Source organism: Equus przewalskii, chromosome 22, assembly GCF_037783145.1.
Source record: "Equus przewalskii isolate Varuska chromosome 22, EquPr2, whole genome shotgun sequence".
In the NCBI taxonomy this organism is placed as follows: domain Eukaryota; kingdom Metazoa; phylum Chordata; class Mammalia; order Perissodactyla; family Equidae; genus Equus; species Equus przewalskii.
Genome location: NC_091852.1, coordinates 47,901,564 through 47,923,179, shown reverse-complemented (window position 1 = coordinate 47,923,179; position 21,616 = coordinate 47,901,564). Strand labels below are relative to the sequence as shown.

The 21,616-nt window shown below is 50.8% G+C and overlaps 1 protein-coding gene across 1 annotated transcript in view; it reads left to right on the top strand.

The window, feature by feature from the left end:
* B4GALT1 (beta-1,4-galactosyltransferase 1) overlaps positions 1–17,802 on the top strand; it is a 48,001-nt gene extending 30,199 nt beyond the window's left edge. The window contains exons 3-6 of the mRNA XM_070590262.1: positions 10,124–10,311; positions 12,996–13,118; positions 14,534–14,638; positions 14,872–17,802. Of these exons, the coding sequence (XP_070446363.1) occupies positions 10,124–10,311; positions 12,996–13,118; positions 14,534–14,638; positions 14,872–15,004 (549 nt within the window). The 3' untranslated portion in view covers positions 15,005–17,802. The remainder of the gene's footprint in view (positions 1–10,123; positions 10,312–12,995; positions 13,119–14,533; positions 14,639–14,871) is intronic.
* Positions 17,803–21,616: the final 3,814 nt, after the last annotated feature.

Genomic DNA, 21,616 nt, shown 5'->3' with positions numbered 1-21,616 from the left:
TGTGGTGAGACACTCTTTATTGCTCTCCCTGCCTCCTGCTTCCCTCACTCGGTACCAGCGCCGAGACCCTCTCTCGCATGTGTGTGGCCTCTGTGGGGTCAGAGGAGAGTGGATAATGACACAGAACAGAACCGTCAGGTGACAGAATCTCAGGGGATGTAGGGACTTGTCAGGCTACGAGCTTCTTCAGAGTAGGGTCGTGTCTGAAGCCCCACACAGGGCTGAGCTCTCACGGGCTTTTGTGGCTTCTGCCCCTGCCCTTATTAAGCTGTTAGCCCGCTCCATTCACCAAAACAACTTAGGTCTCACGATAAGTGGGAGTGGGGAGGCTTCCCAGGTACGATGGAGAACAACAGCATTGCTGTGTGTCCTCGGAACTCCACCCTACTCCTGCCCCACCCCCCCGGTGTTTGAGAATCCCAATAGGGTTCCAGCACGTCCAGCGTCTTGGAGCCAAAGGTGCTTCTCTGAGGCACAGTTGTCCTACCCGAGGGCCAGCACTGGGACCCTGGTGCCAAGGTGGATATCATAGCAGGTTGGCAGGTGCACGCGGCACTTCCTCATACTTTAACCAGGAAAGGAAACTTAAAACCACCCAAGGTGAAGGGAAGGCAGGTTGCCGCCTGGCAGCATTAGCCCTAAATAAGAAATACAGGATGGTTGTGTGATTAACCGTCATAAAAGTTACCTAACGGGTGAGGAATGCAGGCCCAGTTGGCCAGGTGGGTTTGTAATAACCTTGGCAGCCCTTTGCCCCAGAGGAAGCACCCAGGACTGGTCTCTCCGATTCTGTTTGTGTGTCCTCTGACGCCTTTCTAATCCTGTCCATGTCATGCCCTCTCTTTACACCCTTTAGTATGTCCCCACCACCCACAGGCAAGGGTCTGAAGGGTCTGAGGCCCTGAGCTCAGCATCTAAGCCCCTCTGCAGTCCAGCCCTGCCCTACCTCCAGCCGCTTCCTCCTCAGGCCCCCTTCACACCCTTCATGCCACAGCCACACTGGAGTCTCTGTCTGCACCCAGACACACTCTCGGCCTCCTGCAGCCCCCTCTGCCCTGCTTGCGTCCTTCCGTCTCCTACTTTCTCACTTTCTGGCCACCATTTATGGCTTTCAACCTTTTTAGCTCCGTGAAGCCCTGCAGTGGAGCTGACTTCTCCCTCCTGGCTGCTGCCAAGGCCGCTTGGCGCCTTCCACTGAGGGATGATGAGCTGTGTGTGTGCTCACCCCAGCTGTGTCGCTCAGGTCTGACTCCCTGTGTCTCCCTGATCACACGGCTCTGTGCACAGGCCAGTGCTCCGTCAGGGTTTGGAGCCCCGAGCTGCACCCTGTGGCTTCTGCCCACTTACTTACACCCTCTCAGGAGCCCCTGCTTCTGGTTCTCTGGCAAGGTCTGTGTCTCTTGGAAATGAAGCCTCCTTTCCCATTGAGGCCAGGTCATGACCCTTGGGAACTGCACAGCCCCTCCCCAGGAACTCTCCCTAACGCCTCCTGCACCTTGCTGACCAGAGCAGGCTGCCTGGGGCACAGCCCTCGGGTGACCTCCCTTTTCAGGAAAAATGCAGAGAACCGACTTTAGCCCTGTGGTTGTGGATGGTCATAAAACTTCTTTATGGTCCTTTGGACCGAACCTCTTTCATGGTCCCACTTTGAATTTTGACACTAATCACTGCTCCATGAGGCAAATGGGTGTTCTCATTGTTCCTGCTGAGGGAAGGCTCGAAGGTAAGTAGCTTGCTCTGCTCGGTCCCCGTGATGGCTGGGTGACCGAGCTGGGAATTGCACAGAGATCACCTGAGGCCTAAGGAATGCCCCGCCTGGCCGTGTTTATTCCCTGAACACTCAATTCCCCTCACCAAGCAACAGCTCCACATCCACTGGGCGACGCCTCAGTCCCGCTGGGTCTGGACAGCGGGGCAGCAGCTTTTGAGGAGCAGCCTCAGCACCCACAGGAGGCTTGCCCTGTTGTCATGCCAATAGGTAACCCCCGGCCTGAAAGGCTTGTGGGGAGCAGAGCGGGGACCCAGCTGCTGCCTGAGGAGTCTTTTTCTGACTTTGGAATTTTTTCCCTCTTCCTTTTCCTCTGGGCACTGTTGGGAGGTGGTTGCAGGCTGCTCGTCTGGGGCCAGGTGTGGGTGGGTTTGGAGACAGCCCTTTGTACCCTCAGTGAGTGAGACCATCTGTCACCAAACCCTAGCAGCTTATCTCTGTCACTGGGCCTGGCATCTGGTCCCTAAAGGAGGCCAAGATGAACTGGGGTGAAGCAGACTCATGAGTCCACCCCATTGTGGAGGACAGCTGCCTGAGCCTGTGCCCCATGCTGGTTTGCTTTCTGTCTTGATCATCTCTGTTTCCCATCCCTCTCCCTGCCTTCCATTTCCTCCCCAGCTCTCAGCGCCCAAGTCAATGTTTGCAGGAATGGTGCACTGGAGGGGCGGCACCGATGCTGTCCTGCACAGCCCCTTCCTTTGGGCACCGGACCTTTTGGAGCCTGGGGCCCAGGAGGCCTGTGGGAGGGTGCCTGTCCCAGTACTGCTTGTGTGCTGCCCTAGCCATTGGTCATCACCTTTGCTGTGTGTTTTCCTCTCTGTCTGGGCCTCTCTGTTCCCCTGGGGAATGTGTCAAAGCACTTACAGGTACTCACAGGCTGGTAAATTGCCTCCCTGGACTTTGTTCTGGAAAATGCCATTTTCTCTGCTCACTGTTGACTTTGTACGGGGGAACGAGAGCTTACTTATGAGGAGTTCGTCTCTGCCCTGGAGCGAGGGTGATCAGAATGGGCCCTTTTCCTTTGCAGTCTCGACACTCTTCTCCCTTGCATCCATCCTTCTCTCTTCTTTCTGTTTCTTTTTTTCCTTCTCTTGGGGGCCTTTCGCCTTTACTTGTTGATTCTGTTTGTAGCAAAGCCAGCTGAAGGAGGAGCTCCTCTCTGTGATCTGCTTATTACTCTCCACCTACCTCCTCTTCTGTACCCTCCACCTCCTAGAGAGAGAGAGAGAGAGGAGTGCCGACCTTTCCACTGCCGTGACTGCTGCCGCTGCCGCCACTGCCGCTGCCACCCTGGTAATGTCCACACGCCCCACGTCACACCCAGATCCCAGGCCCTGCTGGCCAGGGGGAAGCTGTGTAAATAATCCTGCGAGTGTGCCGTCCTCGGGCCCTGGGGTCTCCCAGGCCAGGCCATGGTCTCTGTGGGCTCGCTCGGACGTGCCAGCCCATTGTGTAGAGGTCTAAGGGACTTTGCCTTAAAATTAAGCCTTGGTTGAGCTCATACTGTGTGCACATCCTTTCGTTTCCTGCTTTTTTCTTAAATTCTGTATCATCAGCATCTCCCTGTGTTATTTCATGGTCTTCATAACTATCACTCTCCATGCCTTCATAGTCGTTGAGCATGTCGTTCCACCGTAATTCACTTAACCACTCCTATCAGAAACCATTTAGATAATTTCCACTTTCTCACTTGTGTAAATAATACCGTGATGAACATCTTTGAGCTTGAAGCTTATTCTGTGTTTGCTTCTTTCATATTTAGGATCGTTTCCTTGGGCTAGATTTTCAGATGTAGGATTATGGGCTCAGAAATTGTTTAAACATTTCCATGGTTCCTAATATAAATGGCCAAATGGGTTTCTGAAAGAGAAGCCTTTATTTTCTAAAGTGATTCTCTGCAGAAAGTGAGGTCTCGGTGCCTTGGGCCTGGGGAGAGAGGCAGACATCCTGATGTGGCTCCTGTGGAACTGGGGTTCAACAACTTTCCTCTGTGCTCACCTTGCCCAGAATTCCTGTGGGGCCATTCTGTTAGCTCAGTTCTCCCTGAAGGCAACTTATGACTTCTGATGTGTGTTCTGGGCAGGCAGAGGCCAAGGATATGCTCCTTCTTGTAAGTATTACTTCAGTAAATAGAAGCACTCCCTCAGCTTGGTCCCTGACCCTGGTGGGCTTGTGTCCTTTGATCACAAGGTCAATAGCTCAAGTCTCACATCCAGGTTTTGTTGAAGGCCCTGTCCAAGCTCAGGGCAACCATATTATTATGGTTAAAAACCAGAGGCCCAGCTGCTGTGAAGTCATGGGTGAGTGGATATTAGCCCTCCACAAAGTCAGCATTTCTATCATTCCAGGCCCTTCCTGGTAATTCTCTGGGGATCAGCTCCCAGCCAGTCTGTCTACCACCCCAAGGTCCATGCTTAGGCCTGCAGGTCGGTCCTGCCACAGGACCGCCCAGTCAGAGCTCCCTCTGCTTTCCCACCACCTCCTCGGCCCAGGCCCTTCCTCTTGGTGTCTGAGTGGGCACAGAGAAGCACACTCAGGGTGTTGCCCCACATATTTCCGCCAGCTGCAGACCTGCCTCTGGATCTGCGGGGCTGAGAGCCCGGGGTAACTGCAGGCATGGGTGGGTGGTGGCTTTGTGATGGGCCAGAGCGTGTGTGCAGGAGCAATGTTGTCTCTTCCAGCACATAGAAATTCTGATTCTTCGAGTCTTGACTTGGGGTTGATGTTTCCAGCCCCATTGTTGCTGTGTCTTTTGATGGAGGAGGGCCAGGGCTGGTCCTTCCCTAAGCCATCATGGTTGGGGCACATGTCTGCTGGTGTTCATATGTGGTCCTGACCTCCAGGGAAGGCAGGTGTTCTGACAGATCTTCTAGAGATTGCTAAAACTTAGGCAGGGGGGGCCATGGCTTTCTGTAGATGGTCACCTGTCCTCTGTTGCCGTCAGGAGAAGGCTGCTCTTGCCTTAACCACACTCAGGATTTGCCTGGGGATTAGACCAGACTCTGGCTTCCTGAAAGCCCCACGGAGGTTGCTTGTGAGTGCAGTGCGTGTCCGGGGAGCAGGTGAGGCAGGAAACGGGAGGTGGAGCCCCTGCCTGAGCCCTGTGGGGAGATCTCCTCTACTTGCCCACCGTGGCTGCCCAGTCTCTGATGTCTCTCATGTGAACCATGCTACAGCTTCCCAACTGGGTTGCCTGCCTTCAGCTGGGGGGCAGGGCACAAATCCCTCCTTGACATGAAAAACATAATCCTTATTTAAAACCTTCCACAGGGGCTGGCCCCATGGTCTAGTGGTTAAGTTTGGTGCGCTCCGCTTCAGCAGCCCAGGTTTGGTTCCCAGGCGCAGGCCTACACTCGTCGGTGGCCATGCTGTGGTGGCAACCCACATACAAAAAGGAAGAAGATTGGCACAGATGTTAGCTCAGGGTGAATCTTCCTTAGCAAAAAACAGACAAAAACCTTCCAGAGCTCCCTATGGCCTAAATCAAAGACATAGCGACTATTTTAGCGGAAGTTCCAGCCTTGCTCTCCCACCATGACTCAGTCAACACCCACCTTTATGTCTGGCTCTGGCTTCCCCATTCTGTGTTTCTTGCAGGTCCTTGAATGTTCTCAATGCAATTGCCTGCTTAAATTAAAACTCCTTAGAAGCAGGGCCTGTGTCTTTTCTGTAACCCTACCGCCCAGCATGAAGTGGACACTCAATGATACGAATGAATGAAAGAGAGAGAGAAGAAACAGGGCCCTCTGATCCTCTCCTGTCTCTTGGGCTGGCTTTTTTATTCCCTTCTTTCTTATTTTTGGTAAATGCTTTATTGAGATATAATCACGTACCATGCAATTCACCTATTTAACGTGTATAATTCAGTAGCTTTTTGCGTATTCAGAGTTGTGCATCTATCATCACAATTTTAGAACATTTTCGTTACACCAAAACAGAAACCCTGCACTTCTTAGCTACCAAACCCTCCATTCCCCCAGCTCTAGGCAACTACTAATCTACTTTCTGTCTCTATAGATTTGCCTATTCTGGACATGTCATATGAATGGAATCATACGATATGTGTTCCTTTGTGACTGGCTTCTTTCACTCAGCATGATATTTTCGGGGTTCATCCACATTATAGTGTATATCAGTGCTTCATTCCCTTTTACTGATGAATAACATTCCATTGTATGGACGTACCACATTTTCTTTATCCATTCATCAGTTCATGGACCTTTGGGTTATTTCCACTTTTTAGCCAGTATGAGTAATTCTGCTGTGGACACTGTGTAAGTTTTTGTGTGGACAGATGCTTTCATTTCTCTTGGGTGGACACCCAGGAGTGGGATTGCCAGGTCATGTGGTAACTCTTGTTTATCCATCTGAGGAACTGCCAGACTGTTTTCCAAGATGGCAGCACCAGTTTACATTCCCAGCAGCAGGGTATGAGGGTTCCATTTTCGGTAGACATGCTACCTGCTCTCTTATCTTTTGTATAAATGAGGGCTCCAGAGTTTTTGAGAGCCCTGGAGAGCCACCTGATGCTTAAGACATTTGTCTCTGCCACCCAGATCTGCCAGAAGGGCACCGAGTTTGCTGTGGAAAGTATCTGGGGGCAGCTTCTTTCTTCTTTTCTCTCCTCTAGGGAGCTTTGCCTTCATGTCTGTGCTATGCCTCCCACCTCAGGTCTCCTCATTTGACCCCAGGCCAGCATGCCTGACCAAGCCCAGGCTCCTGTCCTTTCTGGACTGGCCATCGTTGGCTCTGCTTGACTGACTGACGCACCCACTCTCAGAATTGTATGCACAATCATAAAGGGTTTACAGGCTTTTCTGTGAGCTTTGGTCAGTGGGATAGCTGCCTTGTCCACCTATGGGAATGTCACGTCGTTTTTGGCCTGCCTTCTTTCTTCCTGTCCTTTCCCGCAAGAGGAGCCAAATGCTCTAGAAGGAAGGGAGAAGTCTGACTGTCATCTACCAACATAAGATGGAGCCAGCACTTGAAAAACTTGGCCTTTCACTGGCTCCCATTGCACAGCTCCTCTTCACCGAGGGGGACTCCCCAAGCATTTCACACATGTCTAAGGTCTCTCTCTCCTCTGCTGCTATTGAGACTCTAATCATGTGAGCCACAGGCTAACTCACTTAAAACTTAATCCTTTTTAGAAACTCCCCCACCATCAGAGAAGCAGGATTTGGGAGGAATCTTGAAGCTGTTTGGGGAGGACACTCACAAACACTAGGGAAGGAGAAGTCTCCAAGTTGGATCTCTGACCTTCAAGATGGGTGGGAAAACCTGCTCTTGTCACAGTTATGGTAGCTGACATTTGTTGCCAGGCAGTGTGCTAAGGCCTTTTCATGCATTGTCTCATTTAGTACAACTCAGCCTGTTGTCATCCCCATGACCAAATGAGGAAACTGAGGCCAGAGGTGTGATTTGCCCAAAGTCACATAGCTAATAAGTGAAGCAGCTGGCATTCCTGGGATAAAAATGCACGTGTCTGTCACAAATGCGTATGTGGCTTGGCCGGATGGTAGGTGCTTGATAAATATCCACGTGAGTGAATGAAATAGCAGATGCACTGGATGAATGTGCCCAAGGAGGAGGGGCAGGAATGAGGGCTGGGTATCTTCCCGCCCCCTGCACAGGAATGAGCACCTCCTGTTAGTGGTGGCAGCTGATGGACTTGCCAGGGCCTGTCTTTCTTATCAAGAAAGTTACCCAAGGTATTATGCCATTTCACCCAAAGAAGCCTAGAAGCGACTGTTCTGTAATCCCAGGGGAGAGAGGAAGACACATACTTTCCTTATCTACCGTTCTGGTGTCCTGGGGGACTGGTAGGTAATAACACCTGTGAAAGTGTGCCTTGCCCTCCCCCTCTCCCAGGGTCATGCAGGTGAGGCCGGGCTTGGAGGAAGTATGGGAGGAGTGATATATGGTTCAGGTTACTTTGGAAAACTGCCCGACTACTTGTAAGTGTGGGCTAGACACTGGAGCGCCTTATTGAGTTGAAGGAGCTGCTGTACCACACGTGGGAAAAGGGGAGAACGAGTGTGCTCCTTGGGTTTCTCCCCCAGGCTGCTCTTGTTCTTGGGGCTTGGCTCCAGAGGTGCCTGTTCATGGTTCCAAATATCCAGTTCCTGGGAGAAGAAGAATGCTTAGTGTGGTCTCAGTCAAGCATCTGCTTCCATCTGTTGCGGCCAGCAGGCCAGGTCCTGTGGTTCAGACGTGGCCACCAAGAGCCCTTTGCCCCTGTTACTGGGGAGTGTACCGAGAGAAGGGAGCATTGGGCAGCCGCCCGCAGGGATCCACTACACAGGTGTGAAAAGGCTTTGTTGGGACACTGCCCTTTCACTTGTTGCAAGAGTGTTCAGTGGGCTGAATTGTGTTTGAAAATGCTGAGAGCTAGCTCTTTTAGGGTCTTCACGGACCTGCAGGTGCTTTCCATCTACAGGTGCAGGCTTCTCTCCCCATCACAGGGAGGGAAGAAGGTGTGGGAGGAATGAAGCAAATCTGGGTTGGGGTGAAGGTTGTTACAAGATTGTTGTGATGATTAAATGACAAGCCAAACGTGTAAAACACTTATCTTGTGCCTGGTATCTCATATCCCCCAAATGAATATGTGGTAATAATGACAATTACAGCAACTTCATAGTTTTCATATGCAGTTTTTAAACTTGGAACTACTTTTTGCCTCACGACTTTCACAGAATTAGCTGAAGGCAGAATTCTAAGTGCCTCTTAACTGGTGGAACAGCTAAAGAACACAGTGTGTGCCCCTGGGTGTGGCCTTCTCCTTTGACCCTGCGTGGATGGAAAGCTTTGTCATGGACTGAAGAAAGGAGCTCTTGCATAAGAGTTTCCTTAATTTGGTTACTCTTCTCTTGGCTGTCTTCTCTGACTTCCTGGTACTTGTCTTTCTTCAGTGGTTTGTTTCCCTGAGTCACCCGCCCGAGGCTGGGCAGCTGTGGTGCTGTCTGTGCTCTGAACTCACACAGGCAGCCTTGTGGAGCCCAGTACCCAAGTCTTCTCCCAGCGGCCTGGAGAGAGGATGTGGGGTATCCCACTTTTGAGCTTGTGTAGTGGTTGCAGGGCCTTGTGGGATACTTTTTCCCCCAAGTAGAGGGCCCTGATCTTGTTGATCCCAAGAGGTACTGAGAAAGAACACTAAATGAGGATTCCAGAGTGTTGTGCTCTAGTCCCAGCTGTGTCACTTATGTGGCCTTAGTTTCTTCATGACATTGTTGGGAGGATTCTGGTTAGAATGAACGCACATGTGTGGAAGGGCTTGTGAACTGATAAGTGTAAGGGTGCTGTTACTGTCCTTACTAACCTGGGGCCAGGGGAGTTGGTAAGAGCAGAGACCCATGGTGGTGACCCTGAGGAGCTCCTTTGAATGGAGCTTCCCAAAAGAATTGCAGTCTGCCGTTGTATGTTGAAATGTATCCATCAGTCCACTCATCCATCCATCCATCCCACCATCCATCCAGCAGTTATTTATTGAGCTCTTATTATATGCCAGGCAGTGTTCTTGGTACTTGGTGAATAAAACATAAAAAATTCCAGCCTTTCTTGAGCTTACATTCTAGTGAGGAGACTGAAAATAAACAAGATAAGTGAATAAAATATGAAGCACTTTTGCACCAACAAACTTGGTTCTTCGGGACCGAGTGGTTGGCATCCTGAAGCAGGTGTAGTCCTCTCTCTCTTACACCTTGTTTCTCTCATGATGTGTGTCACTCTGCTTCTCACCCGACATTGGGAGCACTGTGAGGGCGTAGGTTGACGGGTCCACCACATTGCTCTGGTGTCTAGTTTAGTGGCAGACACCTGAAAGGTACACAATGTGATGATCAAACCATGGTCAATCATACAAAGAGGGTAGAAGTGGAAAGTGCTATAGGCACCAGTTTCTTGGGTGTCTTTCCCGAAATTAGTCTACTTATAGTATGTAAATAAATGGCACATATGTGTAAATGCCTTTTTACCTAACAATACTATCTTGAAGATCATTTCCTTTTAAAGCTTCCTTATTTTTTTAAAGAGCCCTATTCTATTATATGAGCTCTATTGCATTATATAGGGATGCTGTGGTGTTGTTTGTATCCTTTAGCTGTGATGAACACTGCATGATGAACAACGTTGTTCATGTGCCATTCACACATTTGCAAGTCCTACAGGATAATTCCTAGAAGTGGGATTGCTGACTCAGGGCATACCATTTGGCATTGAATTTTAAAGTGAGGGCAGAAAAATGAGGCCCAAGAATGGACTAATGTCCACATGTAGTGGACAGGTCACCGGTCCCTGTGAGTATTCTGCTCAAAGGCCTTCTGGCGTCTGATATTGCTGCTTTTGTTTCTGCGCCAGGCTGGAGAAGCCATGTTCAATCGTGCTAAGCTCCTCAACGTGGGCTTCCAAGAGGCCTTGAAGGACTACGACTACAACTGCTTCGTGTTTAGCGACGTGGACCTCATTCCCATGAACGACCATAACGCCTACAGGTGTTTTTCGCAGCCTCGGCACATTTCTGTAGCAATGGATAAGTTTGGATTTAGGTAAGAGAGGTTCACCAGGATGTGCAGAAAACATGTTTGTCTCTTACATGACGACTGGGAAACGCTATTCCTCCTGCCTGGGAGTGCGTCCTTAGGCTCTGAAGGAGAATGCCCCCTCTGAGAACTGGGTGCTTTTTAAGCCCAAATTCAGTTATTATTTGAGGAAGAAAGTGGAGTCCAGAAACGCCTATACCTCTGCACATCCAGGCAAGAGAAGCTTTTAGGTTTGGGGTGGCTCTCATCTTCAGGCTCCAAATAGATGCTGGATTTCCTCACTTTCGTTTCTCTCCCCTTCCCCATCCAGTTTGGGAAGCAAATTGAAATCATTTTCCCCCAGTAGATTCTTGGGTTTGGATACCTTGGCAAGAGTTCCTTGGCACTTTAAGAAGGAACATGATTCTGTTTGTCAGCAGAGCACAAGCTTCTGCTTGAACATTAGGGCCTAAACTTTTCCACCAAAATGCCCCTAGTGAGGAGGCTAGCTGACGCCTCTCCCCAGGGACAGCAGAATAATCCAAAGCATATTGTCCTAGGTGGAAAATGGCCTTGTAGACCATTTTTTTAATCTTAAAAAAAAATAATGTTTGCGTTTTGTTCTATAGTTTATCCATTTGTATTAACATAAAATTGTTTTAAATCACCTGTCAGTGGACTAATCTGACCTTTCCCTTGGTGCTCTAAGTCACCCAAAGCACCAGGAAACTGTGTGCCAGGTACCCTGTGTCCTGGGCGCCCTGGTGTAGGCTGTCCCACAGTGTGGCGGTCTGGGGCTAGCCAGCAGTCCTTTGCTGTAGATACAACTACTTTCTTTCGGGCTCATTTTATTCTCATGATTTCTTTCTATCGTCCGTTGCTGGGAGTCTGAGGGCTGTGAGATGAATACAGGGATGCTATGAAGTCCTTCCCCAAGATCAGCTGTACTCGGGCCCTGAACTTGCTGTCTTAAACGGGAAATTTGACTGTACACGTCACTCTGCGCCTGCACCCACCTACTTCCCCTGCTCCCTGTTTGTGTCTCTTCCCTTTGGGGACAGGCTCATGCCCTGACCTCTCTTCATTCCTGCCTTGGAGTGTGATGGTGACCACCTAATTCTCTACCACAGCACCATGTCTGTTTTACCCAGAACCAGTTAGGCTTGGAGGACGGGGCAGGTAGGTAAGAGAAACCAGCAGAGACGGCAAAACCAGATCTTGTCCACTCGGCATGTTGTTGCCCTTGAATGGCTAAGAGTCCATTTCTCTAAGAACCTTACTATGAAAAAACCTTACTGGCCTGGCCACCTCTGGTCCAAACCCTCACATCACAAGTGCAGATTGTAGTGTGAGGTACGCCGAAGGGTGGATGACTTGGTGCCTAAATGGTGACACCTGATTACCGTTAGATTCCCTTTAGGTCATTGAAGTAAGGCCACTAGGGATCTTTGCTTAGGGATACCTGCCATCAGAATTCCTGAATGTATTGGAAAATAATAATTGCATCTTTGTTTCCTATGTTCTGTATGGTTTGGCTGACGTCCCCCTCGAAGTCTGAGTTAGAGTTTGCCCTAATTTGTGTGACGGGTTTTGTTCTCTTTGGGTTCCAGCAAGAGCCTGAGTGTGGTTTTTGGAGCTGTACTCAGCATGATCACAAAACCACAGCCTTTAGAGGACCCACAGGAAGGCCTTTGCCTGGCCTCTGGACACATCCTGATTCTTAACATTTCTCATCATGCTTCCTCTGCATCCCTCGGGAGTCCACGATTCATAACCACTGAAATGTCGAAACACAGAAGGTTTGGAAGGATGAGAGAGCCCAGATGCCCTACTGCTTGAAAATCAGTCAAAATAGATTCACCATCATACATTTTGCTAAGTCAGGATATGGTAGATATTGCCAAGAAAATTTTATTTTAGCAAATTTTCAGAAATGCTGTCTTGACTGTTGGGGTCAGTGTTCAAGCCAATATACCTCTGGAAGAATGAAAGCTAGGCTAGTAGATGGGATGGGGGAGGGGAGGGTGGGCACAGGGAGACTCTAAACAATCTGGGTTTCCAGGACCCCCGGAGAAGGGCTTCGTGTGCAGGAGCAGGGCACAGGACAAGCAGATTCCGGGGCGGTGCGGAAAGACTGGTGTATGCTCTTCTCACTGACTGATTTTCTAGATAACCGCAGAAGCAACACAGGGTTCTTAGAGAGGTGAAGATTCTACTTTTTGATGTCTGTGTCTTCTTTAAGATAATCTGAGTCTGATATAAAAACCAAACAAAGAAAACCTTCATAAATCTCCAATTAAAAAGTTCCAGAGAAGGGCCGGCCCCGTGGCCGAGTGGTTAAGTTCACTCGCTCCACTTCTGCGGCCCAGGGTTTCGCTAGTTCAGATCCTGGCATGGACACGGCACCCCTCATCAGGCCACGCTGAGGCGGCATCCCACATGCCACAACTAGAAGGACCCACAACTAAAATATACAACTATGTACTGGGGGCGGGGAGGCTTTGGGGAGAAGGAAAAGAAAAAAAAAGAAGATTGGCAACAGATGTTAGCTCAGGGGCCAATCTTTAAAACAAAAAAGAGGAAAAGTCTTTAAAAAAAAAAAGTTCCAGAGAATAAAAATCACTTTTAGAAGTGTTTATGTTTTGAGCAAGCTTTGTTTTGAAAAGTCACAACCTGCTAACCCCAGGTCCTGTGTGTGTGTCTTTCCCCAGCCTCCCTTATGTTCAGTATTTTGGAGGTGTCTCTGCTCTAAGTAAAGAACAGTTTCTCACCATCAATGGATTTCCTAATAACTACTGGGGCTGGGGAGGCGAAGACGACGACATTTTTAACAGGTAACGGTCTCAACTTTGATCTCCTTCTTCCCTGTCTCCCTTCCCTTCCAGTCTTCCGATCAGTGCTTGGTTATTCGTCAAGGATTGACCCTCGGGAGGGGTACGGCCCCCATTCCCCCGGATTCTTAGGTGTGCCCTGGTATAGGTCTGAAGATGGCTTTAGGACAATTAGCTTCTGTGATAAAACTTGGGTTCTATGAGTATGCAGATTGCTTATCCAGCATGAGCTTAGTGAGCATGTGCTGCGTGCAAAGCACTGTGCCAGGCAGGTCCAATGGGGGGACACTGAAGCCCTGGACAGGGGGTCCCGACAGATGCTCGCTTGCTTCCACAGCACCACAGCTGGCAAACACTGGGCCCGTGTGATGGTGTCCGGGGCTGGTGTGACATCACAGACCTGAATGGTCGGAAAGATTGTGGGGAGGGAGCACTGAGACAGATACCTGAAGGTGGAGGGACTAGAAGGATGCGTGGTTTGGGGAGCGGCTTTCTGGAAAGATAAAGGGCTTAACTCTTGCTCTGTACCTACTCACTATGCCAGCCACCAGATCAGCACTGGGGCTGCAGGGGAGTGAGGCCAGAAACTTTGAAGTCGCCCAGGACCAGCCAGTCCTGCCTCTTAAGTAACTATTGTATTCCTGCTGTCAAGGCTTTAGTTTTGGGCTTTTTCCTGCCCCCAAGACCTATGCAGAATCTTCCACCCTGCTCTGGCTGACTCTGGTCTTGTTCCCTGCTCTCCATTTTTACACTGCTTGTCAGAGAGACTTCCCGTTGGCCAAAAACCTTTGGGAAACACTGCGTATTTTATCCCTTTCAGACACCGGCACTGCTGGGTGGGATGCTAAAAGCTCTGAGAAGCCCCCCATGATGTAGCCTTTGCCCTTCTTTCCAGCCTCATCTCTAGCCACTTCCTACCTCAGACCCTCTTCATCATCCCCGGAAGCTTGTGTTGTCCCCTGAGGGCGCTGTGCGCACTCTCGCCTCCCTACCTTTGCCTGTGCTGTCCTGCTGCCTGAAATCCTCTGGCAGACATCCCTTCATCTTCACAGCTCGGCTCTGCCTGGTCTTGCTCAAGTGGAGTTAGTTGCTTCCCCTCTGTGCCCCACAACCCCAGCTTCCCCTCCTCACCTCCGTCCTGGCACTGATGACCCTACATTCTAAGCTTCCACACTGTACATTCTGTGAGGGCAGATGCCCCGAGAGCCTGACACGGAATCGTCACCAACACAGACTGCAGAACCATTGCTAAAAGGACACGGGGGCTGGAGTTGAAACCAGGGCCACTCCAGGCTGCGGTCTGGGCCGAGTGAGACCAATCGGCAGGATGGTGGATGGGCACAGTCTGGCAGCTGGGGCTCTGGGACCCAAGCTGGTGGCAGCTCTATGATGCTGACTTGTCCCTTCACTCCTTGCAGGTTAGTTTTTAAAGGCATGTCTCTATCTCGCCCAAATGCTGTGATCGGGAAGTGCCGCATGATCCGACATTCGAGAGACAAGAAAAACGAGCCCAATCCTCAGAGGTGCGTCCTGCTCTCGTTCACATCCCTCTTCCGCATTGAGGAGGGGGTGGGCTGCAGGAACCAGGCTCTGGAGACCTCAATCTCCAGGCCTGAGCGGGGAGCGGGGAAGGGGTCAGTCCATGGGGCAGGGGAGAGTAGAAGGTAGGGGGGTGGGCAATGAAGTACAGACATTTAATGTTTTTTCTTAAGATTTTTGTTTTGACACCAACCCTTTGCCTTTTTGTGGCTTGTAGGTTTGACCGAATCGCACACACAAAGGAGACAATGTTCCTTGATGGTTTGAACACACTTTTCTACAACGTATTGGACGTACAGAGATACCCGTTGTATACCAAAGTCACAGTGGACATCGGCACACCGAGCTAGCATTGTGGTACACTAAAAGAGACCTGAAAATGGCCGGGGACCTCTACTACGTGTCTCTGTCAGTCTGCTGGGCTGGTCGCTCTCATTCTTCCCAGTCAGAGTGATAGGGCTTCCCAGCTCATCATTCAGATGCCTTTCCAGATGACCGGAACTAGCGGCATATTTGGCCCCCAACTTGGCTCGGCATGTGACTTCTTAGCTCTGCAAGGTGTTTGTCAGTGTAGGAAACATCAGCCTTTGGGGGGTTCTCAGTGTGTTCCCGGTGTCTCCCCAAAGAATCAGAGCTGTACACAGCCCCAAATTTGGTGACTGTGGGACTCCTTCCCAGCGGTAAACTGCTAATCTGTTGTGAAATAGGTAAGAATTTTGCTTTAAATTGTGGTATTCTTGTTACTTTATGAAAAATTGGAGAGTGCTGCTGAATTGGATTGTTGTGATGTTTTTTGGTCGTCACATTTTAACGGAAAAACACACGATGTCAACCATTCTCATTTCACCCCCTCCCCTACCTTCTTTCGGTGGTATGCGGCTATTACAATCACTGAGTCACTGTGTGTGTGTGTGTGTCTTTTCTCAGCAAAAGAATTTTAAAACTTGAGCCTTAGACCTTTGGTCCAGCTAATGTGGGAATTCCCGGGCAACTTTAGCCATCAGAGCATAAGCCTCGGGTGTTCTCACATTTAGTGGCCTTTCTCCAAATTGTCTGATTTCTGAATGTAAAGACTTTTTTAAAATAGCAGTTTGTAGTATTTTAAAGAAAGAACAAATCAGGTTCTAATTATGACCTAGCTTGATTTTCTGTTGATCCAGATTTACATAGCTATTTAGTCTTAAGTCATGGCAATTTATTGTTCTGAGCATGCTATGTAAACTTGAATTTCCTATGTATTTTTATTGTGGTGTTTTAAATGTGGGCAGGGGACTGAACACTTTTTAGGGGAAAAAATACTGTATGCTGTAACGGCCACTAACGGGCCTCTAATGTAGCTGGCAGGCTAGGTTTTGTGAAGAGCAAAGTCTCCTTTGGGCCCTTTGATGAGGGCAAGGCTTCTGGTCAGGCCGGCAGTACCCTGCCCTGTCGGACCTCTGGGGACACTGGGGCCCCAGCCTGCTGGCCAGAGCTCTCCCCCTCCCAACCCTCCCCAGGCGGGCAGGGCAGAGGGAACCGCCGCCTCCCGGACTGACGCTGGGACCTCCCTTCAGGGCCCTAGGCTGGGGGGTTGTAAGTGATAGCACTCAGGTTGTTTACTGGCCCTCAGCCTGGGGAGGCGGAGAGAGCCTCGTTCTGGCCCCTGGAGCCCTGGCCCCCGCTCGGCTCTGCTGGCCGCGCTGCCCGGCCCACCTTGCAGGACCTGCTCTCCCTCTTCTCCCCTTCCTCCCTCCCCATTTCAGTTCCTTGGCCTCTTGCCTGTTCCCTAAAACTTGCCTATGGCACTGAGGGTCAAATAGATTATTCATTCTCCAGCAGGAATGTGCCTTTTAATTAGAGATCTAGAAAGAAGTTCAGCTGAACCCCCTACACTCCCCGAGGACCACTCTGGTGCCTGAGGCCTCCCATTCCCCCTCAGGTTTGCAGCAGGTGCTTCCACTCCTGGGAGGCTGCCCAGGCGTGCCTTCCCCAAACCCACCTCTGCGGGGCGAGGTGTGGACTGCCTGGGGTGAGATGGGTGCACCAGTTCTTAGCCCTGGGCGCCCCTGCCGGCTTCAACCTGGGCTAAGATGGAAGATTCACCTGTCTGATCCCAGGGCTGACCTTTCAGCTGGTGGCAGCCCGGACCCCACCACTGCCCTCCTGGGAAGCAGGTGTCAGCGTGGAAGCTGAGCTACTGCCCAGCCCCAATGTCACCTGTGCCTTTATCGCTCTGAGCATCTCAGATCCTAACTTGATTCTTTTTCCAGAAGCCTTGGTATTGGTTAAAAATTATTTTCCACTGCAGTAGCAGCTGGGCTATGCAAAGAGTATTCCCTCTGTCAGCGCCCCACTCCTTCATAGCGATGTTAATAAAACTAAGAAGGATCGCCCGGGGAGGGAGTTCTAGGAAATACAAAGAATGACGGCCTCTCTTTCTGTCCCCAGATCCTGACTTTTCCAAAGTGCCTTAAAAGAAAGCAGACGAATACCCTAGGTGGTAACTTCTTTGTTACTTACTTTATTCTTAAAACAAAATTCTGACTTTTTTTTGGTTTCCTGTCACGTTTCCTTCATGTTCCATTGGAATAGTTAAGTATGTGGTTCCTTCTCAGAACCAAGGGCAATCCTGCTTCACTGGTGTGCCATTTGCTGACCTTGTGGTGCTCTCAGGGGCCGCCTGGGCCCAGGGCGAGGCCTCGACGCCTGCCGGGCTCGTGAGATGCTCCAGGTCCTCTCCCCTCCCTGGGCTGTTCTGGGCTGAGGGTTCAGGGAGCGTTTCCTTTACCTGGAAGTTGTCACCATGAAGTTGTCACGTGCAGTGTCTTTCTCTCTTTCTCTCCGTCCCGTTGCTGGTGCCCCTGTAAAGAGGCTTTTGGGAACGAGTAGAGGGCAGAGGTGGCACAGGAGGGTAAAGGATGTCCTGGTGCTGGCTCAGCCTGGCAGGGGCTCTGCTGACCTCAGGGCCGGGCACAGCCAGGATGGCTGTTTTCCTGTCCCAGAGACCTGTTGTGCTGTGTTATTTTGATTTCCCATTTATTCAAATGTATGTATTTACAATTGTAAAGGGGGGGGATGTCTGACCTTAGTGTTCCAAACAGAACTGTATTTTTGCCTTTAAAATCCAGTGATATAACTGGAAGGTGAATAAATGACCTTATCTTTGTAACTGCACGTGGTTTCTCTTCTGATTTAGGGGGTTCGGGCTTCTCCAGAGCCGGGGGGCAGTGACGGGGCTGCCTGTGGGGAGGATCTGAGGAGAACGGAGGTCTGGCTCCGGGCCTGCCTCGCTCAGGGGGTGGCCTTGGGGGCACTGGGGGGGGGGGGGAGGAGGTGGCATCTCGCCTGGCTGTGTTCCACACGCCCCCCTGGGGTCAGCCATTTCCCATCTGGGCCTTATTTTCTTACCTGTCACATGGGAATAATAACACATTGAGCCTTTTTGAGGCTTGAAAGATGTGATGTCACCTGAAATTCACAGTGTTATAAACCAGTATGGCCTCAATAAAATGAAATTTTAAAAAAATTAAAAAATTAAATTAAAAAATTCATTAAGTTAAAAAAAGTGATATGTCACAGGTACTCACCACGTGGTAGCCAGCACCACTTCAAAGACCCTTCCACAGAGTTCTCTGGCCACACTCTGCTGTTTTCAACAAATGCCAGGATCATTCTGAGCGTTCTCAGAGGCATTTATACAAGGTGTTCATAGGGTAACTCAAACAGTATTATCCAAAATAAGGTTTCTTGTCAGCCCCAGGACATTTAACCCCCTGTTCCAAAGGGTCTTAGTTGTGACCTAAAGACTTGAGACAGTAGGTGCCCTGGGCGCCCCCACCTCAGTGCCCCGGGGGTCAGCACCAGCAGCCTCGTACGTGCTGGTTGGACTGAATTGGCATCTGGAAGAAGTGGGCCAGAGGAACCCAGGGGGCAGGAGAGGTCGCCCCTGCTGTCCGGGCTCCGGGGGCCACTGGCCCTGTTAGGATGGAGCTGCGAATGTGGGACCGGTGGGACCGGTGGGACTGGTGGGACCTGGTGGGAAACAGGAGCAGGAAGGGCAACCCCTGGTAGCGCCCCCCAGGGCCATCTGGCTGTCTCTGCCTATCCCTGTGACTGCTGGACGGCTCCCTAGTGGCCTCAGGCTTGAGGGAAGGGCAGAATGATGGGGAGCCCAAGGCCGGATTCTGAGAGCAAGTCATCAAACAGAAGAGTAAACTCAGGCTCAGAGAGGGAAATCGACTTGCCTAGAGTCACAGAGCAAGTAGGAAGGCAGAGAGAGCCAGAAGTAATGATCATTGTCTGTATGGCTTCTTCTTGGCCATCTTCTCCAAACCCCTTGCTGGTGACCTGGCACCCATCTTGCTCGAGCGCAGCTGTCCTTGGAGTGCCACAGTCCTCCAGCTTCCTGTTCATCACTCCCTGGGACAACCGTGCCCTGCAGGTTCCTCTGCCTCACAGCCTGGATGCAGGTCCAGGAGCCCAGAGGAAGGCAGCAGCCACATGTCCTGCCTGGGGACTCCGCCAGAGAGGGAAATGAGGCTTGGCTGGCACAAGCCGCTCAGCCAGACCAACCTCATTTCCTGACCGGGTAAGAACTTCAGTTCCAAGGAGAAATCGGCCCCTAGGAACGTCTGAAGTCCCACCTCCTGGAAGAAACAAGAGGCGGGGAGCCTGGGGGTGTGGGGAGACTTGGTGGCACCTAGCACTTGCCGATCTTCTCACCTCCTTGACCACTCCCCCACCCTCCCCACACACAGCTGCTCTGTCACCAGCAGCAGACACTCTCACCTGGGGAGGTCCCACCCACAGACCTCCACCCACACCCACCTCCCCGGGCACCATGGCCCGGCCTCCAAAGGACACCTGTGGGGCAGTGATTTGGCAGCCAGGTCACATTCTTCCATGGAAAAGAGGTACAAAGTGTGGGGGTCTGGAGCCCATCCAATCCACACTCACGACTTCTGGGCTCTGCCTGGCTCAGACTTGGTCTGGGTCCCGTGTGACACGGGAGAGACTAGAGACAGCAATTCTCAAAGAAATGCCCAACCCCAGGAGCCTGTCTTTGGCCCCCTTCCATCTACCTTCTTCCCTTCCTGGCCCCTTGGAGCCTACCAAGGGGGTTCGAGCCCCCTCCCTCCCCAAGGTAGCCATTCCAAACACCTGGGCTCAGGTGATGCAGGGGGGTGGGGGGGAATGATGGGGAAACACCACTGGTGAGGTCCTGGGCATCCCAGAAGAGGAGCGGTCACTTACCCTGAGGTTCACCCACCCAACTGCCACACAGTTAAGCCCCAGAGCTGTGCCCTCGAAGAGGAACCAGGAGGATCCCCAGTATACCCGGCACGGGCATGTGTCTACGTGGGTAATACATGCATGGCAGTGTGTGTGGTCGTGTCAGCACGTGTGCCCACATGTATTTCAAAAAATTGAACAAACATTTGTAACACATATAATGCTTAGGATGAGCCAGGTATGTTCTCAGTGTTTTATAAGTAACTCATTTGACCTTCATAACAACCCTATGAAACAGGTACTGTTATCCCCATTACACAGATGGACAAATTGAGGCACAGAGCAGCTAAGTCAATTTGCTCAAGGTCACAGAACCAGGAAGGGGCAGCAGTAGGATTTGAACCCAGGCATTCTGGCGTCTCATAGGCTCATGTCAGGTGTGTTGCGCATGCTAGCCTGTACGCAGCTGTGCAGCCAGGCGCATCTTTGGGGAGGGAAGGGGGCTCCACTTAACGCAGATCCTACAGCTCACAATGCTCTGTAAGGCAGCACTGCGTCCAAAGAACCAGAGTCTTCTGTTCACAGGTCAGATCTGAGCCCCAGGCCACTGTGTTTCTTTGGTTCGAATCCTGGGCACAGACATGGCACTGCTCATCGGACCACGCTGAGGCGGCATCCCACATGCCACAACTAGAAGGACCCACAACGAAATATACAACTATGTATCTGGGAGCTTTGCGGAGAAAAAGGAGAAAAATAAAATCTTTGAAAAAAAAAAAAAGAGGAGGACTGGCAGTAGTTAGCTCAAGGCTAATCTTCCTCAAAAAAAAAAAAGTTTAAATTCTGTATTATAAAAAAAAATTGTTAAAATGATCAATTTTATGTTACATATATGCTGTTGACTGATGATATCTCCCCCAAAATTCATATGTTGAAACCTAATTCCCAACGTGCTGGTATTGGGAGGTGGGCATTTTGGGAGGTGACTAGGTCATGAGGGTGGAGCCCTCAAGAATGGGATTAGTGCCCTTATAAAAGACCCCAGAGAGCTCCCTCATCCCGTCTGCCACGTGAGGCTATAGAGAGAAGGCACAGGCTGTGAACCAGGAAGCAGGCTCTCACCAGACACCGTATCTGCTTGTGCCTTGATCTTGGACATCCCAGCCTCCAGAACTGTGAGAAACACATTTCTGTTGTTGATAGCCATCCAGGCTATGGTATTTTTATTAGAGCAGCCCGAACAGACTAAGAATATTTTACTGCAGTTTAAAGGAAAGGAGGAGGCATCCTGTGGCCACGTCAACCTCGTCCCATTCTAGAGGTGGCCGAGTCTAGCGGCGAGTCCAGCAGCCACTGGAGATTTTGAGCGTGAGATGGGCTAGCCGTGTGGGGCGTGCCACCCGAGGATCATCGAGTCTTGGGCACTCGGCTTGGTTGCTGAATCCAGCTTCGCACACTGCCCCAGAGGACTGGCTTCTCAGTTGCTCCCTTTTCCCGAGACAAACATCCTTCCGTAAGGAAGCTAGATGTGGCAAAGCTGTGACGTGGGTACAGTTGTCCCTTGGCCAGGGGGGGCTTGGGTGGAGAATGCAAAGCCTGGACTCGGGCAGGATCTCATGGAGGTGCCTTCTCCCAGACTGCCCACTTGCTTCCCATTTACTGTTGGCAGAAACCAGGGGTTGAGCTCGAGGCTTTTGAAAGGAAGAAATGGCAAGCTGGGGCCAGATTACACCTGGGGATGAAAACAGTCA